This window comes from Sarcophilus harrisii, chromosome 1 (assembly GCF_902635505.1).
Source record: "Sarcophilus harrisii chromosome 1, mSarHar1.11, whole genome shotgun sequence".
In the NCBI taxonomy this organism is placed as follows: domain Eukaryota; kingdom Metazoa; phylum Chordata; class Mammalia; order Dasyuromorphia; family Dasyuridae; genus Sarcophilus; species Sarcophilus harrisii.
This window is the reverse complement of record NC_045426.1, coordinates 260,750,959-260,771,457: the sequence shown is the minus strand read 5'-3', so window position 1 is coordinate 260,771,457 and position 20,499 is coordinate 260,750,959. Positions and strand designations below refer to the sequence as shown.

General features: G+C 36.4%; 1 protein-coding gene across 1 annotated transcript in view; it reads left to right on the top strand.

The window, feature by feature from the left end:
- The window catches only part of LOC100915141 (kinesin-like protein KIF19), a 100,138-nt gene extending 83,391 nt beyond the window's left edge, over window positions 1-16,747 (top strand). The window contains exons 18-21 of the mRNA XM_023497486.2: window positions 1,271-1,693; window positions 12,589-12,742; window positions 15,009-15,116; window positions 15,554-16,747. Coding sequence (XP_023353254.2) covers window positions 1,271-1,693; window positions 12,589-12,742; window positions 15,009-15,116; window positions 15,554-15,654 — 786 coding nt within the window. The 3' untranslated portion in view covers window positions 15,655-16,747. The remainder of the gene's footprint in view (window positions 1-1,270; window positions 1,694-12,588; window positions 12,743-15,008; window positions 15,117-15,553) is intronic.
- Window positions 16,748-20,499: the final 3,752 nt, after the last annotated feature.

Genomic DNA, 20,499 nt, shown 5'->3' with positions numbered 1-20,499 from the left:
ATTTTGGATTGGAGGGGTGGGGCAGCAACTATTTGTGTGTAAAAAAAAGTCTAATCTAAAATGCAGATAAAATTAGAAGGGAAGAAAAAAGCTGAGAAAAATTTTTTATAACTAGTGTTTCTGATTTCTAAAACATATGAAGAACTGAGTCATATTGATAAGAATCCAAGTCATTCCCCAATTGATAAATGATCAAAGCATACGAAAAGACCATTTTCGGATGAAAAAATTAAAGTCATCTATGGTCATATAAAAATGTTCTAGATCACTATTGATTAAAGAAATGCAAATTAAAATAACTCTGAGATACCACTTCACATCTCTCAGATTAAGATGACAGGAAAAAAATTATAATAAATGTTGGAGAGGATGTGAGAAAACTGGGACACTAGTACATTATTGGTAGAATTGTGAACTGCTCCAACCATTCTGGAGAGCAATTTGGAACTGTGCCCAAATTGCTGTCAAACTGTGCATACCCTTTGATCTAGCAGTGTCTCTCTTGTGTACATTGTATCCCAAAGATCATAAAAAAAGGGAAAAGGGCACACATATACAAAAATGTAGCAGCTTTTTTATAGTGTCAAGGAGCTAGAAAATGAGTGGGTACCCATCAATTGGGGAATGGCTGAAGTTATGGTATATGAGAGTAATGGAATATTATTGTTCTATAAGAAGTGGTGAACAGACTGATTTCAGAAAAGCCTAGAGAGACTTACATGAACTGATGCTGAGTGAAGTGGGCAAAACCTGGAAAACATTGTACACAGCAACAGCAAAATTGTATGATGATCAACTTTGATATACTTAGCTCCTCTCAGCAATCCAGTGATTCAAGGAAATTCCAATAAACTTTGGATGGAAAATGCCAATTACATCCAAAGAGAGCACTATGGGAACTTAATTTGGATCTAAACGTATTATTTTCACCTTTTTTTTCTTTCTCATGATTTTCCCCTTTAGTTCTGATTTTTCTCTTCCTACATGACTAATATGGAAATGTATAAAAAATGAATGTACATGTATCACCTAAAAGAAATCTTTAAAAAATACTATTTAGTGGAAAAAATTGAAAAGAGCCCCTGTTTCAGAATCACAGACTTGTAATATATTAGAGCTAAAACCTTAGAAATCATGTAGTCCAACTCCATCATGCTACAGTGAGGAAATCGGGGCCTCTTCAGGGGTGGGAAGTGACTTGTCCAAAGTTACTTATTAGTTCAAATAATTCAGAGCTATTTGGTAATTCTCCTGTGGTGATTTTTTCCAGAAATCCAATTCTCTCAGCATGAAAAAGATGGTCTCCAAGTTGTGTTCTCCCACCAGTTTGGATTTAAACATGAAAAAATTGGGTGAGGATGTGCCTGCTACCTCACTGAGTGCAGAGGCCTTGAAGGAGATAGCAGTGAGTACCAAGAGCATCTCTCTCATTGCAGCCAGCAGGCGCTCCAAGACCCATGATCAAGAAGGTGGAAGCAGCCTTTCTGTGATGCAGTCCCTTGATGAGGGGGCATCAGAACCAAAGTACTGGAAGCCCAATCTCACTCCTGACCTGACAGAATCACAGAGGAAAGCTCAGGCTGACAGGAAGCAATTGCAGTCTAGTCCTAGGAGGGGAAGACAGAGAAACAGCTCACTGGAGCGGAGAACCAGGAGGAAAAGATCTCCCTCTGGTATTAGAAATGCTCAAATGGTAAGTAAACATTGAATGAATGGATTTTTAGGACCTGAGTGAATCATATTATACATCCTTATTCAGAGGGAGAAGCTGAGGTCAAATGACCTCAAATGAGGAGATAGAGTGGGCCCAGAATTTAGCCACGCCAGTGATCTAGAAAATCTGGATTCAAGAGGATTTATCTTCCTGAACTCAAATCTGGCTCAGACACTTACTAGCTCTGTGATCTTGGGCAAATTGCTTCATCCTGTTTGCCTCAGTTTCCTCATCTGTAAAATGAGCTGGAGAAGGAATTGGCAAACCACCCCAGGATCTTTGCCAAAAGAATCCTAAATAGGTCATGAAGAGAATAACATATATGTACATATATAAACATATAACAACAATAAAAACAACATAGCTATAACGAGAGCTAGACGACTCAGTGGACAGAGCAGATTCCCATTTCTTTAAAGTTTACAATATTTGCAAATTCATCACAATAAACCTGATAGAGTGATAGGTAGCTGTAAGAACAGTGAAAATAGTTCTGAACATGGGGTCCAAGAACCTGAATTCAAATTCTGACTCTTCCACTGACCACATGTCAGCTTGGACACATCACTTAAACCCTTCTTTCTCTATGAAGGATGAACAACAATAAAATTGCCCTAAAGTTTTTGGGACATCCTGTTGTTCAGTCATTCAATTGTGCCTGACTCTTTGTGACCCTATATGGGATTTTCTTGGAAAATATATTGAAGTGGTTTGCCCTTTCCTTCTTCAGTGGATTAACACAAACTTCAGGTAAGTGACTTGTCAAGATAACATAGCTAGTAAATATCTGAGATTAATTTGAACTCAGGTCGTCTTAACTCCAGACCAGTGAACTACCTACCTAGCAGTCTCAAAAAAAGCAGGGATTAGGTGACTGGCCTAAAGTCACAGTTAGTAACTGTCTGAGGCTGGATTTAAACTCAGATAATCATATTTTCAGGTCCAGAACTCTATCCACTGAGTTATCTAACTACCTTTAATAGTTACCTTGTTGGTTTTGTTCTTTTCATGACCCCGTTTGGGGTTTTCTTGGCAAAGATACTGGAGTCATTTGCCATTTACTTTTCCAGCTCATTTTACAGATGAGGAAACTGAGCAAAAAGGGTAAAGTGAGTTGCCTAGGGTCACACAGTTGATAAATATCTGAGGCTAGATTTGGCCTGGGAAAGATGAGTCTTCCTGACTCCAGTACCAGTGCTCTAACTACTGTGCTATCTAGCTTGCACATAGACCCATGATTTAGGATTTGAATTTCATAGTTACATTACTTTGTTTTTTAAGAGTCACTTTTTTTTTTTTTTTTTTTTTTTTTTACCAGAAAGCAAACCTTTGTAATGAAAGGATTTCCTATTAATACAGATTTTGTGAACAGGACATGATTCAGTTATATATATCCTGCCATATATCCATGACTTGTGATCAAGAAGCATGAGAAGAGAGGTGGTACTTAGTGCAACCCATTGAAATTTGAATGTTTCTTTTTTAAGGAACATTTCTAAAACTTCAGTCATTACTCATCATCATCTTTTAATCCAATGTACCTCAATTTTGCATTCCTTGAACTATAATACTTATAGGTCACAAAATGGTCCTTTAAAATACTTTTGGAGAATAATATCATGGACTGGGACAGCTGGGTATCACAGTGGATAGAATATCCAGCTTGGAGTCAGGATGACTCATATTCCTGAGTTCAGACACTCACTTTCTGTATAACCCTGGATAATTTACTTAATCCTATTTGCCTCAGTTTCTTCATCTGTAAAAATGAACTAGAGAAGTAAGTGGCAAAACATTCCAGTATTTTTGCCAGGAAAACCCCAAGTGGGATCATGAAGAGTTAGAAATGACTGAAAAATGGCTGAACAGACATAGACTTATTATTTGGAATAAAATGTTAAGTGTTAAAAACAGGGAATTGGGGCAAAATATTAAATTTCTTTAAAAACGAAAAAAAGTTATGAATACCACAATCTCCTTGAGTGTTTTCACTTGAGTTTCTTCATTGAAAAGATAGAGCTGATTCATGTTGACTAAAATTTAGTAAATCTTGGTATGAGATCATTTGAAAGCCTTTTGTCTTCTTAAAGAACATTGGGTTTTGGAGCCAGTAATCTTGATTGAAATCTGGATCTGCCACTGAGTAGCCACTGAGTAGCTTTATGAATGCATGGGCAAGTCACTTAATCTGAATATCAGTTTTCTTTTCTGCAGGTAAGTCGATAGTATGTGAAGTTGTGTAAATGTGGCTTGTAGTTGATATGGTTAGATATGGATAGATATGACTTATGATCCAGTCTGGATCTCTGTTTTTCTAAGGAAGCATTATATATAAGATGAAATACATGACCTCTAAAGTTCCTTTCAGCTTTAAATATTGTAAATCTTGTGCTGGCATTATCATCCCTAATAGTTAGAGATAAGAAAGCTGAATCTCAGTGACTTGTCTATGGTCACACATATTTTGTCTTTAGTTCTTGAACAGAACCATGACATCAGGGAGGTGACGCCATGACATGCAAGTGAATTTAAGTGAGGGAGGCAGGGCAAGGTCACCTGCCTCACTCACCTTCTCTTCCAGAGCCCTCTGATCCAGTGGCAAGACATAGATCAGGATGACTGGAGATGGCCCTGGATGCAGTGGGAGATCTCGGCCTTTTTAGGCTAAGGTCTTCAACAGGTCTCAGTTTGACTGAAATGACACACATTCAGAGACCAGACTGGATAAGAAATGAGGTAAAGAATAGCCTGTTTCACCCAGTCAAAAACAAACAAATAGATAAACCAACAAACAAACCCAAAAGACATTTTGGGAAGGGAAGACCCTTAGGATTTCTCAACAAAATAGAAACAATTACTATTTACATTCACTCTGAGGCAATTGGGGCCCAACCAATGATCAAATGGGGTTTGGCCCATAATCTATTGTGAACCAATCAATGAGATCCAGAATAATTTGGATTTAAGGCATAGAATTTAAGAAAGAAATCTAGTCCAAAAACTCCAAGATATCTTGTGAGGTTTCAGTGATCAAAATTCACATTCCTTTGGGCAGATTATCTCAGATATGGGTATGATATCCTATGTGGACAGAGGAAAGGGAAGGGAAAGAAGAAAGAAAAGAAGGGAAGTGCTGCTATCACATGCAATCAAATATTAAAGATGGGAACTGAATTTGGGTTTCCAGACCCCAAGTCTAGTTTACACCAAGCAGCTCATAGACCTATCATTGATAAACATCTTTGATATAATGCAGGAAAGTCACTTTACCCCAATATATAAAACATAGAAAAAACCCATAGACTATTAGACATATAAGCTGATACAGTTGGTAAGAATCTTACAAAGGACCAAAGATCTTTACTTTACAGATAGGGAAACTGAGCCACTGCATTTTTAAATTTTAATTTTATTCATTATGAACTTAAATACAAAATGACAAAAAAAAATTTCTACTCAGTGCAACATAAAAAGAAGATTTAATATAAAACTATGAATTTCCATTTCACATTGTTCATTGTTTTTTGAAAAATTACAGAATAACCAATGCATTTTAAAAATGTTATATATCATTAAGTATATCATAACATACTTGCACAAAAGGGATAAAATCACTTAACAACACTATATACCCAGGCAGATGATTCATCCGCAAAACATCTAATTTTGCAAAATGCCCCCTCCCCATTTCAATTTTGCCAAATGTTAGCTTTAACTTAAAAAGACAAACAAGACATTCATTTATAAATTTCAGCAATTAGTTTCCATTGTTATTGTAGGAAGGAAGAAAACAAGCATTTATTCAATAGCTACCATATGTCAAGCACTTTACAAATATTAATTCATTTGATCCTCATAACAATTCTGGGCATAGGTGCTATTATTATCTCCATTTTACAGTTAAGGAAAAAGGCAAAAGATGTATGACTTGCCAATGATCATCATTAGTTAGTGTCTGAGTCTGGATTTGAACTCAGCTTTTTTTAACTTCAAGGTTTGTGCTCTAACTTCTATGCTACAATTATGACCCCATTTGAACTGTGGGAGTCAAAAGTAGGTTTAAAAAGCTTGAATTAAGGAGAGAAGTCTTGGCCATATATATTATAAAATGAACTTGGATGTGATGTAGTGATTCTAGAAGTCCCATAAAAAACTTCTTAAATGGAATCCATTTGTACTGTAAGAGTCAGGAAAAGACTTTAAAATGCTAATATTTTCATGCTGATTACGGTAGCCTCCTTTGGGCAGGGATGGTTTCATTTTTGTTTATGCAACCCCAGCACTCATACCAGTACTGGACATATAATAACAACTTAATACATTCTTATATATTAGAGAGATCAGACTAAGCAGGGAGGAAATAGAAATACTTAGTATTTCTTCATAAAATACTTCAGAAATATTCAGAAAATACTTCTTGATTATTTCAGAAATACTGAAAGAAAAGAAAGATGGTGGCCCAGAAGTTAACCGGGAAGAAAAGCTGAGGAAATTGAATAGATGGACAAGAGAGATTACTTAGTAGTAACTGACATGGTATATTCATGGTAGCTTAGTGATTTTTGTATCTGAAAGGTTAGAAACGTTTTTGTATTTGTCCTAACTGATATTCTGAGGTTTTTTTTTATTTTATTTTTACCAAATTCATCTCACAACCACTTGTTGTTCAGTTATTTCAGCATGTCTAACTCTTCATGACCCCATTTGGGGTTTTCTAGAATGGTTTACTATTTCCTTCTCATTTTATAGGTGAGAAAACTGAGGCAAACAGGGTTAAATGACTTGTGCAGGGTCTGAGTCCAAATATGAACACAGCTCTTCCTGATTTCAGCCCAGTGCGCTATCCACTGTACGACCTAGCTCTCCCCAAATAGAAATAAGTAAATTCTTTCTTCCCTAACATAGTAGACAAAATCCAGTCTCCTTTGCTATCCCTCTTATTTTTCTATCCCCAGAAGATGAGCTTTCCTTAAGGTTCTATTCTCTTCTGTCTGCTCTTATCTATCTTTTACTCTTTTTTTTCCCCCAGAGATCTTATATTCTTTCCTTCCAATATCTCATCCACTCCCATGGTTTCAACCATCTTTCTATGGGTAACTCCCAGATCTATAATTCTAGGACTGATCTTTCTTTTGGGCTTCAAATGTTCATTTTCAGGTATACTTTGGCTATCTCCAACTGGAGGTTTTGCCTCCTTGAATTTGATGTTTCCCAACTAAACACTTCATCAATACTCCTCTTCCTAACCTGACTCCTCTTTTTCTATCAATGGTGTTCTTGTTCTCCCAGTCAACAAAATACAAGATCTTAGGTATTTTCCACTTCCCTCTCCCTATTTCTCAACTCTAAATCCTTCAGGTTTTTCCTTCACAACCATTCTTGTAGCCATTCTAATTAGTTCATGTGTAACAAGTCTGTCCCCCAACATGCAGCACAGATTTACCATATGTGGTAGGCCAGGGATATTGGAGGGAGGCTAGAATAGATGTCATTTGTATTGAACTGGGCTTTAGCCCGTGGATGGCTGGAGCCTAACAGAGCAGACTGGAGACAGAAGAGTCAGGAATCAAACAGAAGTTTAATTTCAAAGTGAAGGAAAAAGTTTGCAAGCAAGGAAGAAATCTAGACACATGTGCCAGGGCCCCACCTTTTATAGGCGGATCTGAGGCAGTGTGGGGAGATCTCAATACTTATACAGTGAGCTGTAGCCCAACAATGAGGGGTTGCAACAATGATGAAACAAGCTTAATTCATAGCAGGGCTTCGTGACTAGAACATGAACTTGTCCAGTGCTTGTCCAAGCTCAGGGAACAACCAGTGCTGGTCAAAGCAAAAGGATAATTACGTGATTTTGCCAAAGGGTAAAATCATCCAGAGTGAGTGCAAAGGAGTGTTATTATGCCAAGTTTAGGACACAGATTGCTTGCAGGGTCTAAGCTCTGGAAAACAGGGTGTCTGCTAATAACTTGACAGGTTTATATCTTCTCCCTACCCTTCTCCAAAGGAGACTTTTATTCCTGCCAGGAAGGGACACACGAAATTGGGAGCCAGAAGGCAGCAACTCAGCTTTCTTCAGAAAGGAGTACTGGGTTAGAATTTCAGCTGTTCCTGACACATGTCAAATTGCTTATCTTCTTAGGGAGGGTGAAGGTAAGGGGGAGAGAGAACATTTGGAACCCAAAATTTAAAATTTGTAAAATTCCATGTAATTGGAAAAATGAAATACTATTAAAATATGTATGTAAATATATTATTAGTTTAGGGGAAGTAACTTTTAGGTTCAAGCTAAATGAATTGCAGTTTCATAATGGGGATAGGAAGTTTGACTGTCTTTCTATCAATATTAACAATTAACACGCATAGCAAATAGCAAAGAAACAAATTTATTAAAGTTAATAGCACAAAAAAAAAAAACCAGGGAAAGCATACATACATAGAAGAATATAAACAGACAATACAGAGTAAACAAGCACTGTCATTTGGAATGAGGTAATTCAACCAAAAAAGAGAGTCCTAAATCTCACCCAAGAAAAAGTACTTGGCTCTTTTCAACAGTGAGGTGATTCGGGCCAATTCCAATAGACTTGTGATGGGGAGAGACAGCTATACATCCAGAGAGAGGACTATGGGGACTGAATGTCAATGACAACATAGTATTTTCACCTTTTTTTGTTGTTGTTGCTGTTTGCTTGCTTTTTGTTTTCTATTTCATTTTTTTCCCTTTTTGATCTGATTTTTCTTGTGCAGCGTGATAACTACAGAAATATATTTAGAAGAATTGCATGTGTTTAACCTATATTGGATTGCTTACTATCTGGGGAGGGGGGAAGAGGAGGAGAGAGAAAAATTTGAAACACAAAGTTTTGCAAGGGTGAATGTATTTTGAAAATAAAAATTTGCTATTATTAAAAACTTTTTTTAAAAAGAAAGTCCCCAAAGTCTCTAAAGGCACAAGCTGGGAATGGGGACACTATCATAGTTTTACATGTTGGTTTTTTCCCAGAGTCTTTTTTTTTCTTTTTATTGACCTGAAGGGAGTTGTCGCTATCCATCCTCTCTCTTGAAGGCAGAAGCCGGAAAAAGAGCTCAAAGAGACTCAAAAGCTCCCAGAGACCAAGGGGATTCTCTTTTTTTCCCTGATCATACCAACTCTGTCCTGCTTTTCCTCATGAAGCTCCTGGGTATGATTCTCCACCAATGAGGAGAGAGTCTAATACCATTGGCCTTTTGAGCCAGAATTACATATTTTATTATATATGTCTGATATGGTGAATGTGTTGGACTTGAGTCAGAAAAATGCGGATTCAGATCCTCCCTTTGACATTTAGTAGTTGTTTATCCTTGAATAAATTACTTAATCAATTAAAATAGCCAAGAGCAATTCTTTAAAAAATTTTATTAAAGCTTTTTATTTACAAAACATATGCATTAGTAATTTTTCAATATTGAGCCTTGCAAAACTTTTTGTCCCAAATTCAAAAGTAATTTTTAAAAAAAATTAATGTTTTTTCATTTTCAAAATATATATGAAGAGTTTTCAACATTCACCCTTGCAAAACTTTGTTTCAAGTTTTTCTCCTCTTCCCACCTTTCTTCTCCCCTAGACTATAAGTAATCCAATATAGATAAAACATGTGCAATTCTTCTAAACATATTTCCACAATTATCATGCTGCACAAGAAAAATCAGATCAAAAAAGAAAAAAGAGAAAGAAAACAAAAAGTAAATAAACAGCAACAACAAAAAAAGTGAAAATACTATGTTGTGATAGTCCCCTTTATGAATGCAGATGGCTCTCTCTATCAAAAATCTATTGGAATTGACTTGAATCACCTCATTGTTGAAAAGAGCCATGTCCATCAGAGTTTAACATCACATAATCTTGTTATTGCTTGTACATTGTTCTCTTGGTTCTGTTCACTTCACTTAGCATCAGTTCATATAAATCTCTCCAGGCCTCTCTGAAATCATCCTGCTGATTATTTATTATAGAATAATACTATTCCATTACATTCATATACCATAACTTATTCAGCCATTCCCCAACTGATGAGCATCCACTCAGTTTCTAGTTCCTTGCCATTACAAAAAGGGCTGCCACAAATATTTTTACACATATATATATATTTTTACATGTGGGTTCAAAGGAAATTCTTTAAGACCAAAATTTATAGACAGGTTGAAAGGTTGTAATCTGCATTTGTGGAGAGAGTTCTACACCAACAAAATCAAAAGTCCTTGACACATAAGTATACAGAGTATACATGAAGAAAACAAAAATGTAATACTTAAATATAGTAGTTTGGGAAGGAGTTAGGAGATTTAGGAAAGGCTTTGTATAAGAGTGGGTCCTTGAACTGTATATTTAAGGAAGAGAGAGTTCTATGAGTAGAGTTAGGATAGAGTCCATTGCAGGTAGGGATGACAGACTTGTGCAAAGGCTTAGACTGAGACAGGACACGTATTTTTTGTGAGGAATAGGGAAAAGACCATTTTGGCCACTATGGTCATACACCATGATAGGGGAATAACGTCCAATGAGGCTGGAAAGATATATTGGGGTCAAGCTCTAAAGGATTCTAAAACTCATCAGAAGAGTTTTTAAGTTTTTTTGTTTGTTTTTAATCTTAAAGGCAATAGGAAGCTACTGGAGTTAGTTGGATAGGGGAATAGAGGGTCTAATCAGTATGTAAGGAAAATCACTTTCACTATGACCCAGTAATCTTGTGAAATGCCATCTTTTCTGTGAAGCTCCATAATTATCTTGGTTGGAAATAATCTGTCCATTTTAGGAATTCTTATGGTAGTTATGTACTCTTTATGCACTTCTATATACTTTCATAGTACTCATTCATTGTCTGAATAGCTTTTATGGTATTTTTATGCTTTTATGGTGATTTGTTTATCTATCTTCTTTCCTTATTAGATTGTAAGGCTCTCCAAATCATGGACCAGGTCTTATTAATCTTGGTATCTCTAACAGGGCCAAGGATAGTGCCTTATATGTGTAGGAACTGAATATATTTTTTGCATCAATAGATGGCCTACATGGTGGAGAGCTCCATTTCCAGCCTTATCCATCACTAAGCCAAATTGCTGAGTGTAGACAGCTGAGTATAAATAATAGCAGATTTAAAAATACTCACTGTATAAAGAGATTAGTGGGTTGGTTGTTTTCCAAATTTCAAGAGCCATTTTGTAGAACTGATGCCAAAGATAAGGACCATAGTTAGCTTAGAAGATCAAATATGAAATTCTCTGGCCTTTAAAGTCTTTCACTGCCAGGTCCCTTCCTACCTTTTTAATCTTCTTATATCTTATTTCTGTCAACATACTATGAAATCTAGTAATACTGGCCTCCTTGCTGCTCTTCAAACAAGATAATCCATCTCCTGACTCTGAGTATTTTCACTAACTGTCCCTCATGTATGGGATTTTCTCCTTCCCCATCTTCTCCTCCTGGCTTCCATGACTTTAAATTTTACTAGAATCACCTTTTTTAAGAAGTCTTTCCCATACCCCTTAATGTTCATACCTTCCCCCTATGATCTCTGATTTATTTTGTATATATCTTGTTTGTACCTACTTTTTGTATGTTGCCCCCTCCATTCAGCTGTGTGCTCCCAGAAGACAGAACCATGTATTTACCTTCTTCAGAGTACGATGCCTGGCAAATGATATGTGTTTAATAAATTTTTGCTGTCATGATTTATTCACTTGAAAATTGTGCCTTTGTATAGACTAAGTTGAAGGGTAAATGAAACAAAATTCTCTGGAAAGCAGAAAAATGTCTTTCAATGTGACTTGATCTTGAGACTATTTAACTATCGAAGATTTTCACCAAAGGATCAGAGAACAGATCTAGAAGGGATCTTAGAAATCATTTAAGCCAAACTTTCCAACCTCCCACCACCCACCATTAACTTTTTTTTCTTCACAACCCAGAAAAAAATTATTACATCCTTATGTCACAATTTGTTGGTTAATCTTCTAATTTATATTTAATTCACTGCTTTTTTAAAAAAAATTATATAATAGCCTTTTATTTACAAGTTATATGTAGGGGTAACTTTACAGCATTAACAATTGCCAAACCTCTTGTTCCAATTTTTCACCTCTTACCCCTCACCCCCTCCCCCAGATGGCAAGATGACCAGTAGATATTAAATATATTAAAATATAAATTAGATGCACAATAAGTATACATGACCAAACTGTTATTTTGCTGTACAAAAAGAATCAGACTCTGAAATATTGTACAATTAGCTTGTAAAGGAAATCAAAAATGCAGGTGGGCAAAAATATAGGGATTGGGAATTCAGTGTAATGGTTTTTAGTCATCTCCCAGAGTTCTTTCACTGGGCGTAGCTGGTTCAGTTCATTACTGCTCCATTGGAAATGATTTGGTTGATCTCCTTGCTGAGGATGGCCAGGTCCATCAGAACTGGTCATCATATAGTATTGCTGTTGAAGTATATAATGATCTCCTGGTCCTGCTCATTTCACTCAGCATCAGTTCGTATAAGTCTCTTCAGGCCTTTCTGAAATCATCCTGTTGGTCATTTCTTACAGAACAATTAATTCACTGCTTCTACAAAAAAATCCTCATACATTTTGCTGTACATGGAGATTTTTTGTTATTGATCTTATTGGGATAAATGTCTAACTGTAATTTTTCCATCATTAACTTTTTCAGGAGAAAGTTGAGATTGACAGAGGGGAATTATTTGCCTAAAGTTAAAATGACAGTAAATAGCCTTGAATTTAGTTTTTGTGATTCCAGATATAGTCTTCTTTCAACCCTATTGTGCTGCGTTTTTATGAGATATTCAGATCCTTCATTGTATTTTCTTTCTTTTTTTCATTTCATTTAGGGAAATGAGAAGTTCTCAATTCCCATGATAGACCACCCTTCTGAAAATCAGTCACCACAAAGTCACTCCATGCAACATTCTAAGGCCACTAAGACCCTGTTCCCTGCAGTTCCTGTGGCCACCAAGACCAAATTCCCCACTAATCACCACACAGGTATAGTATTAAAAAGATAGTTCTTAATTCTGTGGTGAATATTGCCTACAAATTGAAGGCTTCTTCATAACATCTAAGGAGAATAAAGGTCCCTGCAGGATTATTATTCATGGAATAATATTAACTGAGGCTTTGGGTGTCATAGGACTCTGGGAGAATTATTACCTAAAATAGACATTTCTGAGAACAGGCATTTATTTTTTCATAACAAGCCTGAGGGTGCATATTTCTGTCTATTTAAAAATGATAAGTTTATATTTTATTGTAGGAATGCAATAACAAACTGGGACTAGCAGACAGTAATGGGTGTCTCTTTTCTCAGAACTAGAATTATATCACTTGATGCTGAAAACAGTCCCTTCCTAGGAACCATAGTGTCATGAACTAATGTTTCTTGAGGATTGACATCCTCAGGAGATTGGTCATGGGATCTAAAACCTTTCACATTGGGATTGCTAGCTATAAAGTATTGGAGTAACAATGTGAATGCTGTTTCATAACTTGAACAAACTGAATTGCTCTTAATTCATTCCCTGGTGTATATCACTTTGATTTGCTCCTATTTACAAAGGTAGTTGGCCCCTCCAGAAAGCAGGACAAAAATGGATATAGTTGCCATCATCTTAATTCTCTTCATCATCTTTGTTAACTTTCCAGCTGCTGTTAAAGGAAAGCTTATTCTATTGAATTCATTGGCCTCCATAAAATAATAGATACTTCCCTTCAATCTGAGTAGGGGGAAATGAGACTAGGGCAAAGAAATATTTTTTCTATTATGAGTTACAGAAAAGTGAAAAACAACTTAGAATCAAAGAATTTTTGAGCAATATGGGACCTTAGAGAAGATTGAGTCCCATCTCCTTTTATAGTTGAGAAAACTGAGAATAGAAAAATAATATAACTTATAGAAGTGGTTTAGCAGCAGAATTGAGAATAGTTCCTAAGAGTCTTGATTCCATGTTTTTTTGGAATGGTATTGTAGAATAAGAGGAAAAAGACTGGGTTTTGAATCTTAAGATTGGAGTTTGAGTTTCTTCTCTGAAGCTTAGTAGTGTGGGATCTAAGGCAAGTCATTTAATCTGTTTTACACTCAGTTTCCTTATTTGTAAAATAGGTATAGTATTAGTTGCACTGCCCACCTCACAAGTTTGTAGTAAGATGTGTTGTAAACTAAAATACTGCATGAGTGTAAGGCATTATTAACATTATACAATGTTCTTTTTCACCAATAGTCATTGACTTTGTGTCTTGAACTAATTTTATTTTAAAATTCAACTTTATTCAATGAGAATTTTATGTCAATATATTTTAAGATTTCTTTAATTTAATATGAAGAGTAAAAGAAGGGATAGGTAGGTGGTACAGTGGATAGAGTACTGGCCCTGGAGTCAGGAGAACCTGAGTTCAAATCTGGCCTCATGTACTTGACTCTTACTAGCTATGGGACACTTAGCCCCAAGTATCTTACACACCCCACCTCCCCCACCCCACTCCACCCCAAAAAATGAAAGAAGAACGAGAAACAAGAGGAATTCATGTTAGGAGTAAGCAACTTGGAGTAATAGATAGAATGCTGGATTTGAAGTCAGAAAGACTGAGATTCAAATCTTGCCTCAGAATCTTATAAACTGTGTAATCCTAGAGAAGTCATTTAACCTGTATGCCTCAGTTTTCTTATCTGTTAAATGATGACCCTGGACTTAATGGCCTTTAAATGTCCCTTCCAGTTCTAAATCTAAAGTTATAGGAAGATTACATAATGAGGAAGTAGGGTGTGGTGGTCAAGGCCTATAATCTCTGCTGCTGCGGGGAGGGCTAAAACTGATAAAGGTATCTGAACTCAGTACTACAACTGTATGATAAACCCTGAGGTAGGGAGGTATATTTAAGATGGATTAAACTAGCTAAAGTTGGAAACAGAGCAGGTCAGAGTTCTTGAGCTGATCAGTAGTTGAATGGCACCAATGAGTGGCCCTGAATAAGACAGGGAAAATATTCTCAAGAAATAAGAGAAAAACGAGGGGAAATAAGAAGAGAAAGGTTAAGACATAGAGAAAAATAGACAAACTAAAAAGGGAAAAAAGAAAAATAAAGAACCAGAGATTGGGGCAGGGTTTAGAGGAGTTGAGAACCAAATCAAGGGAAAGATATTAAAGAGGAATAGGACTTTTGCCTTGACTCATCCTTTATTCAATAGTCTCTCTTCTATTGACTTGTTTGATAAATGTAAAATATAAAAACTTCTTGTTTACTTTTTAATGTTAAGATGAAAACACACTGCAGGTACCTGAAATCAGCTTCACTTTTCCCAGTGCCATCTGGCAATGCAATCCAGGACAGAACCGAGGGCCAGTTCTCCCCAGAGAAGTCAAAGGTCAGTGTTTCCCCCCTTCTTTTTCTCCTATTATAGTTTTGGGCTGTCCACTCTAATGAGAGAAGGGTAGGGAAATGGGTGGTTGATTTTTCAAAAGTTTCATGTCTCACAGAAGATTTTCTTGCCAGTCATAGAAATATCTTATGTTTGTAGAGATAGCAATTTTGTCTGGTACATAATATAACAGAAGAAAAGGCAACAGGGTTTGGAGATGGGAATTTGGCTGATATGAGTGTGGTTACTGGGCACAGCTGTGGCAAGGCTTGTTGATTGCCTTAGTGCTTTGATCTTGAGCCTCAATAGTCAGCATATAATTCAACAAGCATTTAACAAGGTCCTACTATGTGCCAGCTGCAGGGAGAATGGTATAGAGAAGAATGTGAAGAAAGAATGAAATAGTGTTTGAGAAAGAATAAAACTTCTTCTCCTGAAACCAGGGTCTGCAGAGAGTAGCAGCAGCCATCATAACTCTTTGCATCCTGGAATCACTCGAAAGCAACTGGGAGGCAGTGCGAAGAAACAGGGGAGACCAAAATAAAATGCCCATTCTGAAGGATAGCAGCTCCAAGGAGAAACTAGTATAAACAAAGCTTCTCTTTTTTTGCTTAAATGGATTTGGGGAAAAGAGGGAGGAGACAGTGAAACTTGGAAGGCCCATCAAGTTTTCATTTCTGTCAATCCTCTCCATATCAGAAAAAACAAAAAACAAAAACCACTTTTCTTTGCCTTTTAAAGACCAAGTTGGTGATTATCCATTGACAAGTTTTTAAAGAAAGATGTAATCTTTGATACCTTTTCCCTCCCCAGGCTTCCAAGCAGCAATATTCAGAGTTTTGTTTAGGGTCTGCTCAATTGACTCCATAATCTAAGACATTCCTGTCAGCAGGTAGGAAGAAGAAGCCAAAGTACTTCTATTTTCTAGGTGCCTGACTGGGAATAGCTGATTACTTAGTCACAATACTTCTCTTCTTCCTCCTTGTCCTACATACCCCCCTCGAATTGGACTTAAAATCTGCCTCAAAAATTTACTAGCTATGAAACACTGGGCAAGTCACTTAATGTCTTCTGTGTCTTTGTTTTTTTAATCTATAAAATTAAGGAGCTGGACATGATGAGCTCTAAAGTCCTTTCTAGCTCTCAAGCTATGATTCTGTTCTTTTATAAGGCCTGTTTCCCTTCCCTTTTCCCCCTCCACACAAAAACTCTCCAAGATTTGGGGAGAGGGAATCAAGAGAAGCCCTCCCACAGGAATTTTCTCCAATCCTTGAATAATTATACCCGGGCATCTTTCTTCCATATATTACCATCAGCCCCCAAAGACCTTTTCTTCTAGGAAAGAGGAGGCAGTGAAGTTCTCCACTTTAGGGATTTGGAAGCCTTCTCTCTTTTCTGTGTAGGAAATTAGCTTTTTTCATGGGAAATGTAAGTAAAAATGACTTGGGCAGAGACCTGGTACTTTTACATGAAAAGTATATGAAGCTTCAGTAAACAATTAATACCATGTTTGTCTGATAAATGATACACTTTTCTTTCTAAGGGTAGACATATTTTGTAAATTAATATGGGGAAGGGAGATGGCTATAGGCTTTTGTGTTTTGTAATACCAAATGTAAATAAAATATCAGTTGTTTTCACCGAAAATCACCTCTCTCATTTTCTCATTGTCATTTTTCCTCTCCCTTGTTATCTTCTGTCAATGAAACAGTGATCTTTGGACACAAATTCTGATCCTAGTTATACTACTCACTTACTTTATGACCTTGGCTAAAACATTTTACAGCTTGGTACTTCAGTTTCCTTCATAAGAAAATCAACAAAGAAATTGGGCTTCAGGTTCTATGAAGAACCTTATTTTGCCTTGGGAACTGACTAAATTGATAAACTTCTGTGGAAAGACTTGCATCCCTTTTCAAGTTGGGCTAGTATTTCCTTAAAAGGTATCAATATTCCTGGAGACTTGGTTGGCTCAGGGGACTAAAAGCTGAGGCTCAGGCTGTAAACAACACATTTAGATAGACCCAGGTGGACACAAATTGCATACATGGGCAAAACACAACAGCCAGAGCACACAACACTTCCCCTCCCATTAAACATATCTCCTTTGATCCTGGAAACAATCCTGGGAACAAAGTGCTATTATTATCCCTATTTTCCATATGAAGAAACTGAAGCTGAGAGGTTAAGTGACTTGTCTAGTCATACAACTAGTAAATGTCTCAAGAAAGATGAGAACTCAAATTTTCTTGACACTATCCTCTATTCACAACCTAGCAAGACCCAGTTTCCCCAAAGCAACTTCTGGCTAACGAGTTCTGGCCTCTTGGCATTTGTGGAAAGCTAAAGACCAACTGTTTGTTGCAAATTTCTCAAATAAATCACCACTATGTTTTCAGGGACAAGGTTCTCTAAGCCTTAAGCTCTTCAGCAGTACCATTTTCTTATATCAACAAATGGGCATGGATTCAGCACCAAGAGAGTGCTGAGGTATTTCATAGGATCATAGATTCAAAATCAGAAGTCATCTACTGTAGCCTCCTTTATTTTACAGATGAAAGAGCTTAGGTGCAGAAAAGTAGATACGTGCGCCAGCTCAGGCCAGTAATAAATCTAGGGATGGGATACAGATTTCACTTCTCATCTAGGTGGTACAATGGAGAATACCAGACCTGGGGTCAGGGAGACTCAACTTTCCCTGAGTTCAAATCTGGCTTCAGACACTCACTAGCTGTGTTACCCTGGACAAGTCTCTTTAACCCTGGTTTCCTCAGACATGATTGAAATGACCGAACAACCTTTGTATGGCAAAAATAAATAAGGCACTGGATCTGGAATTAGGAAACCCTGAATTTAAATCCTTCTTCAGACTTCTACTAGCTGAGTGACTCTAGGCAAATTGCTTGACTGGATCATTTTCTGTTGTAAAATGAGAAGGTTAAACTTAATAGCTCTAAGTTCTTTCTTCCCCTGGATCTATGACCTGATGATGTCAAGTTTAGCACTCTTTCCATTATATTTCACTGTCTCTCTTTTATCAGAAGTGGATAGGGAAATAGTATGCTGTATGATCCCTTTGAAATTACATTAGGATTAACTTACATCTTCCCCCCCTCCCCTTTGAATGTCTAAAAGCAATTTACTTTCTTGTTTTTCTGTGTTACCTGTCTTTCCCCTTTTTCTAAGCAGTCACACTGCTGTCCTCTTGACACCTCAAAAATGATCACACCTTTGATTTCCTGATGACTCAGGCTAGTTTTTATTTAGGGACTATATTATTTGGTAGCTTAGATCTTCTAAGACATGATGAATGACTGATGGGAGTTGCATTTCAAACCATATAAAGAGTTTTTGTCTGACCAGGATAAACCATGTATGGGGTGTCTTACTGACTTTCATTTCCTGACACCTGAAAGGAAGATACAGAAATCTAGATAGAAATGTCTGAAGCTTTTGCTAAACCTCAGTACACACAGACACTGTCTTTTTTGCTTTCTTCCTCTCTTGTCTGTTTCCCTATTTCTCTATCTCTGTCTCTTTCTTTCTCTCATTTGAACTTACCAGTTCAAACTTAAGAAATAAAAGTGAGCCAGTGAAACACATCTGAAAAATTAGAAATGAATAGATGGAATACAGCTGTGCTGTAAGAAATGAGCTAGTTAATTTTAGAAAAACATGGAAAGACTTACATGAAATAATGAAAAATGAAAAGAGCAAAACCAAGTGAATGTCGCATACAGTAAGGTAATATTAGAATAATTGTGAATGACTAAGCTCTTCTGAGTATTATAAATCTGCAAATCAACTATAAAAAACTTAAGGAAGACACCATCCACCTCCAGAAAAAGAATTAATTAGATGCATGTGTAGTATGATTATACATTCACATACATAACTTTCTTTCTGTCTCTGTCTCTGTCTCTCTTTTTCTCTCTGTCTCTCTCTCTGTCTCTCTCTCTCTCTCTCTCTCTCTCTCTCTCTCTCTTTGTGTGTGTGTGTGTCTCTCTCTCTCTCTCTTCTAATTACATGGGGGATTTAGACTTAAATAGCTGTTGTTTGTAACTCTGTCCAGCAAAAGAGAGAGCAAATGATTCCCAGTCTTTGAGCTAATGTATCTAGGATTCTATTTAAAGATTTTGTCTAGGAGGAACAAAAAGGTCCTTAGTAGAGTACTTGGGATTATTTTTGTTACATAAAAATCTATCTCATATAGGAATATATAATCCTTATTAATAACTTATTTATTATTTAGGAAATCATCTATACCCTCTGGTAGTCTATAGTCATTGTCATCAATACATTAAATAACAGCTGATAGAGTAGAAATAAAATAGATTTAATGTCAGAGAATCTGAGTTCAAGTCACTTGCAACTGCTGTGACCTTGTCTACTTATTGAATTTCTCTGGGCTTCAATTTCTTCAACTTTAAAAAAGAGGGGTGGGACTAGATGAACTTTATGGTTCCTTTCAGCCCTGTTCATGAGATAAATATTGATTGAGGCTCTAAGATGTGATTGTCATTAAAAAATGTGATTGTCATGTGTTAAGAGATATTGAAATCTGAAAAAAAGTCCCTTCTTGTCTAGGAGTTTAATCTAATTAATATTACACAATTAATATATACAAAATGATCAAAGAACAATTAAGTACTGGATAAAATAAGTGCAATAGCAGGGCAGAAAGATCACTCTGGATCTGAATCTGGTATTCACATTGGTAGTAGGATTTGATTTGGGGCTTCAAGGATGAGGAGAATTTAGATAAGTGAAAGAGAGTAATAATTCAAGATAGGGGAGGGAGGAGACGATGTGGATATTATCCCACTCAACTCTGGAATCATACCATTTTTTGGTTTCATTATTGGTAAAGTATTCAGCTTGATCCACCTCCAGTACATTATCTACCTCCAGACCAGGCAGGAATTACAAATCAGATAGTGAACTATTTAGTTAGGACAAAACAGCAAATTAAGTAAAGAGGGATCACAAGATTATAGATGCAGCTAGAACATTAGTGGCTATCTGCACCAATGGTTTTCAAAGTAATTCAGAGACCTCTGGAGGGCCAGAAGATCAGAACTAGTTTCATAATAATACTAAAGATGTTTTAAATTCTAATATAGTAAATACTACTAAATATATAATTCACATAAACAAAAGCTTTTGGGGGTCCTCAGTAATTTTTAAGATTGTAAAAGGGTCCTGCGACCAAAAAGTTTGAGAGCTGCTCATTTAAACCAAGCTCTTTATTTAACAAAATTAAACAATCAAATAATTCAGTTATTCTGACCCCTTACTTCATAGATAAATAGGTATTTATTCCTACAGAATTATTATTATTCCTACAGATTAACGCTGCAATAGATACAGCAAAGAATTTAAAAGTTGG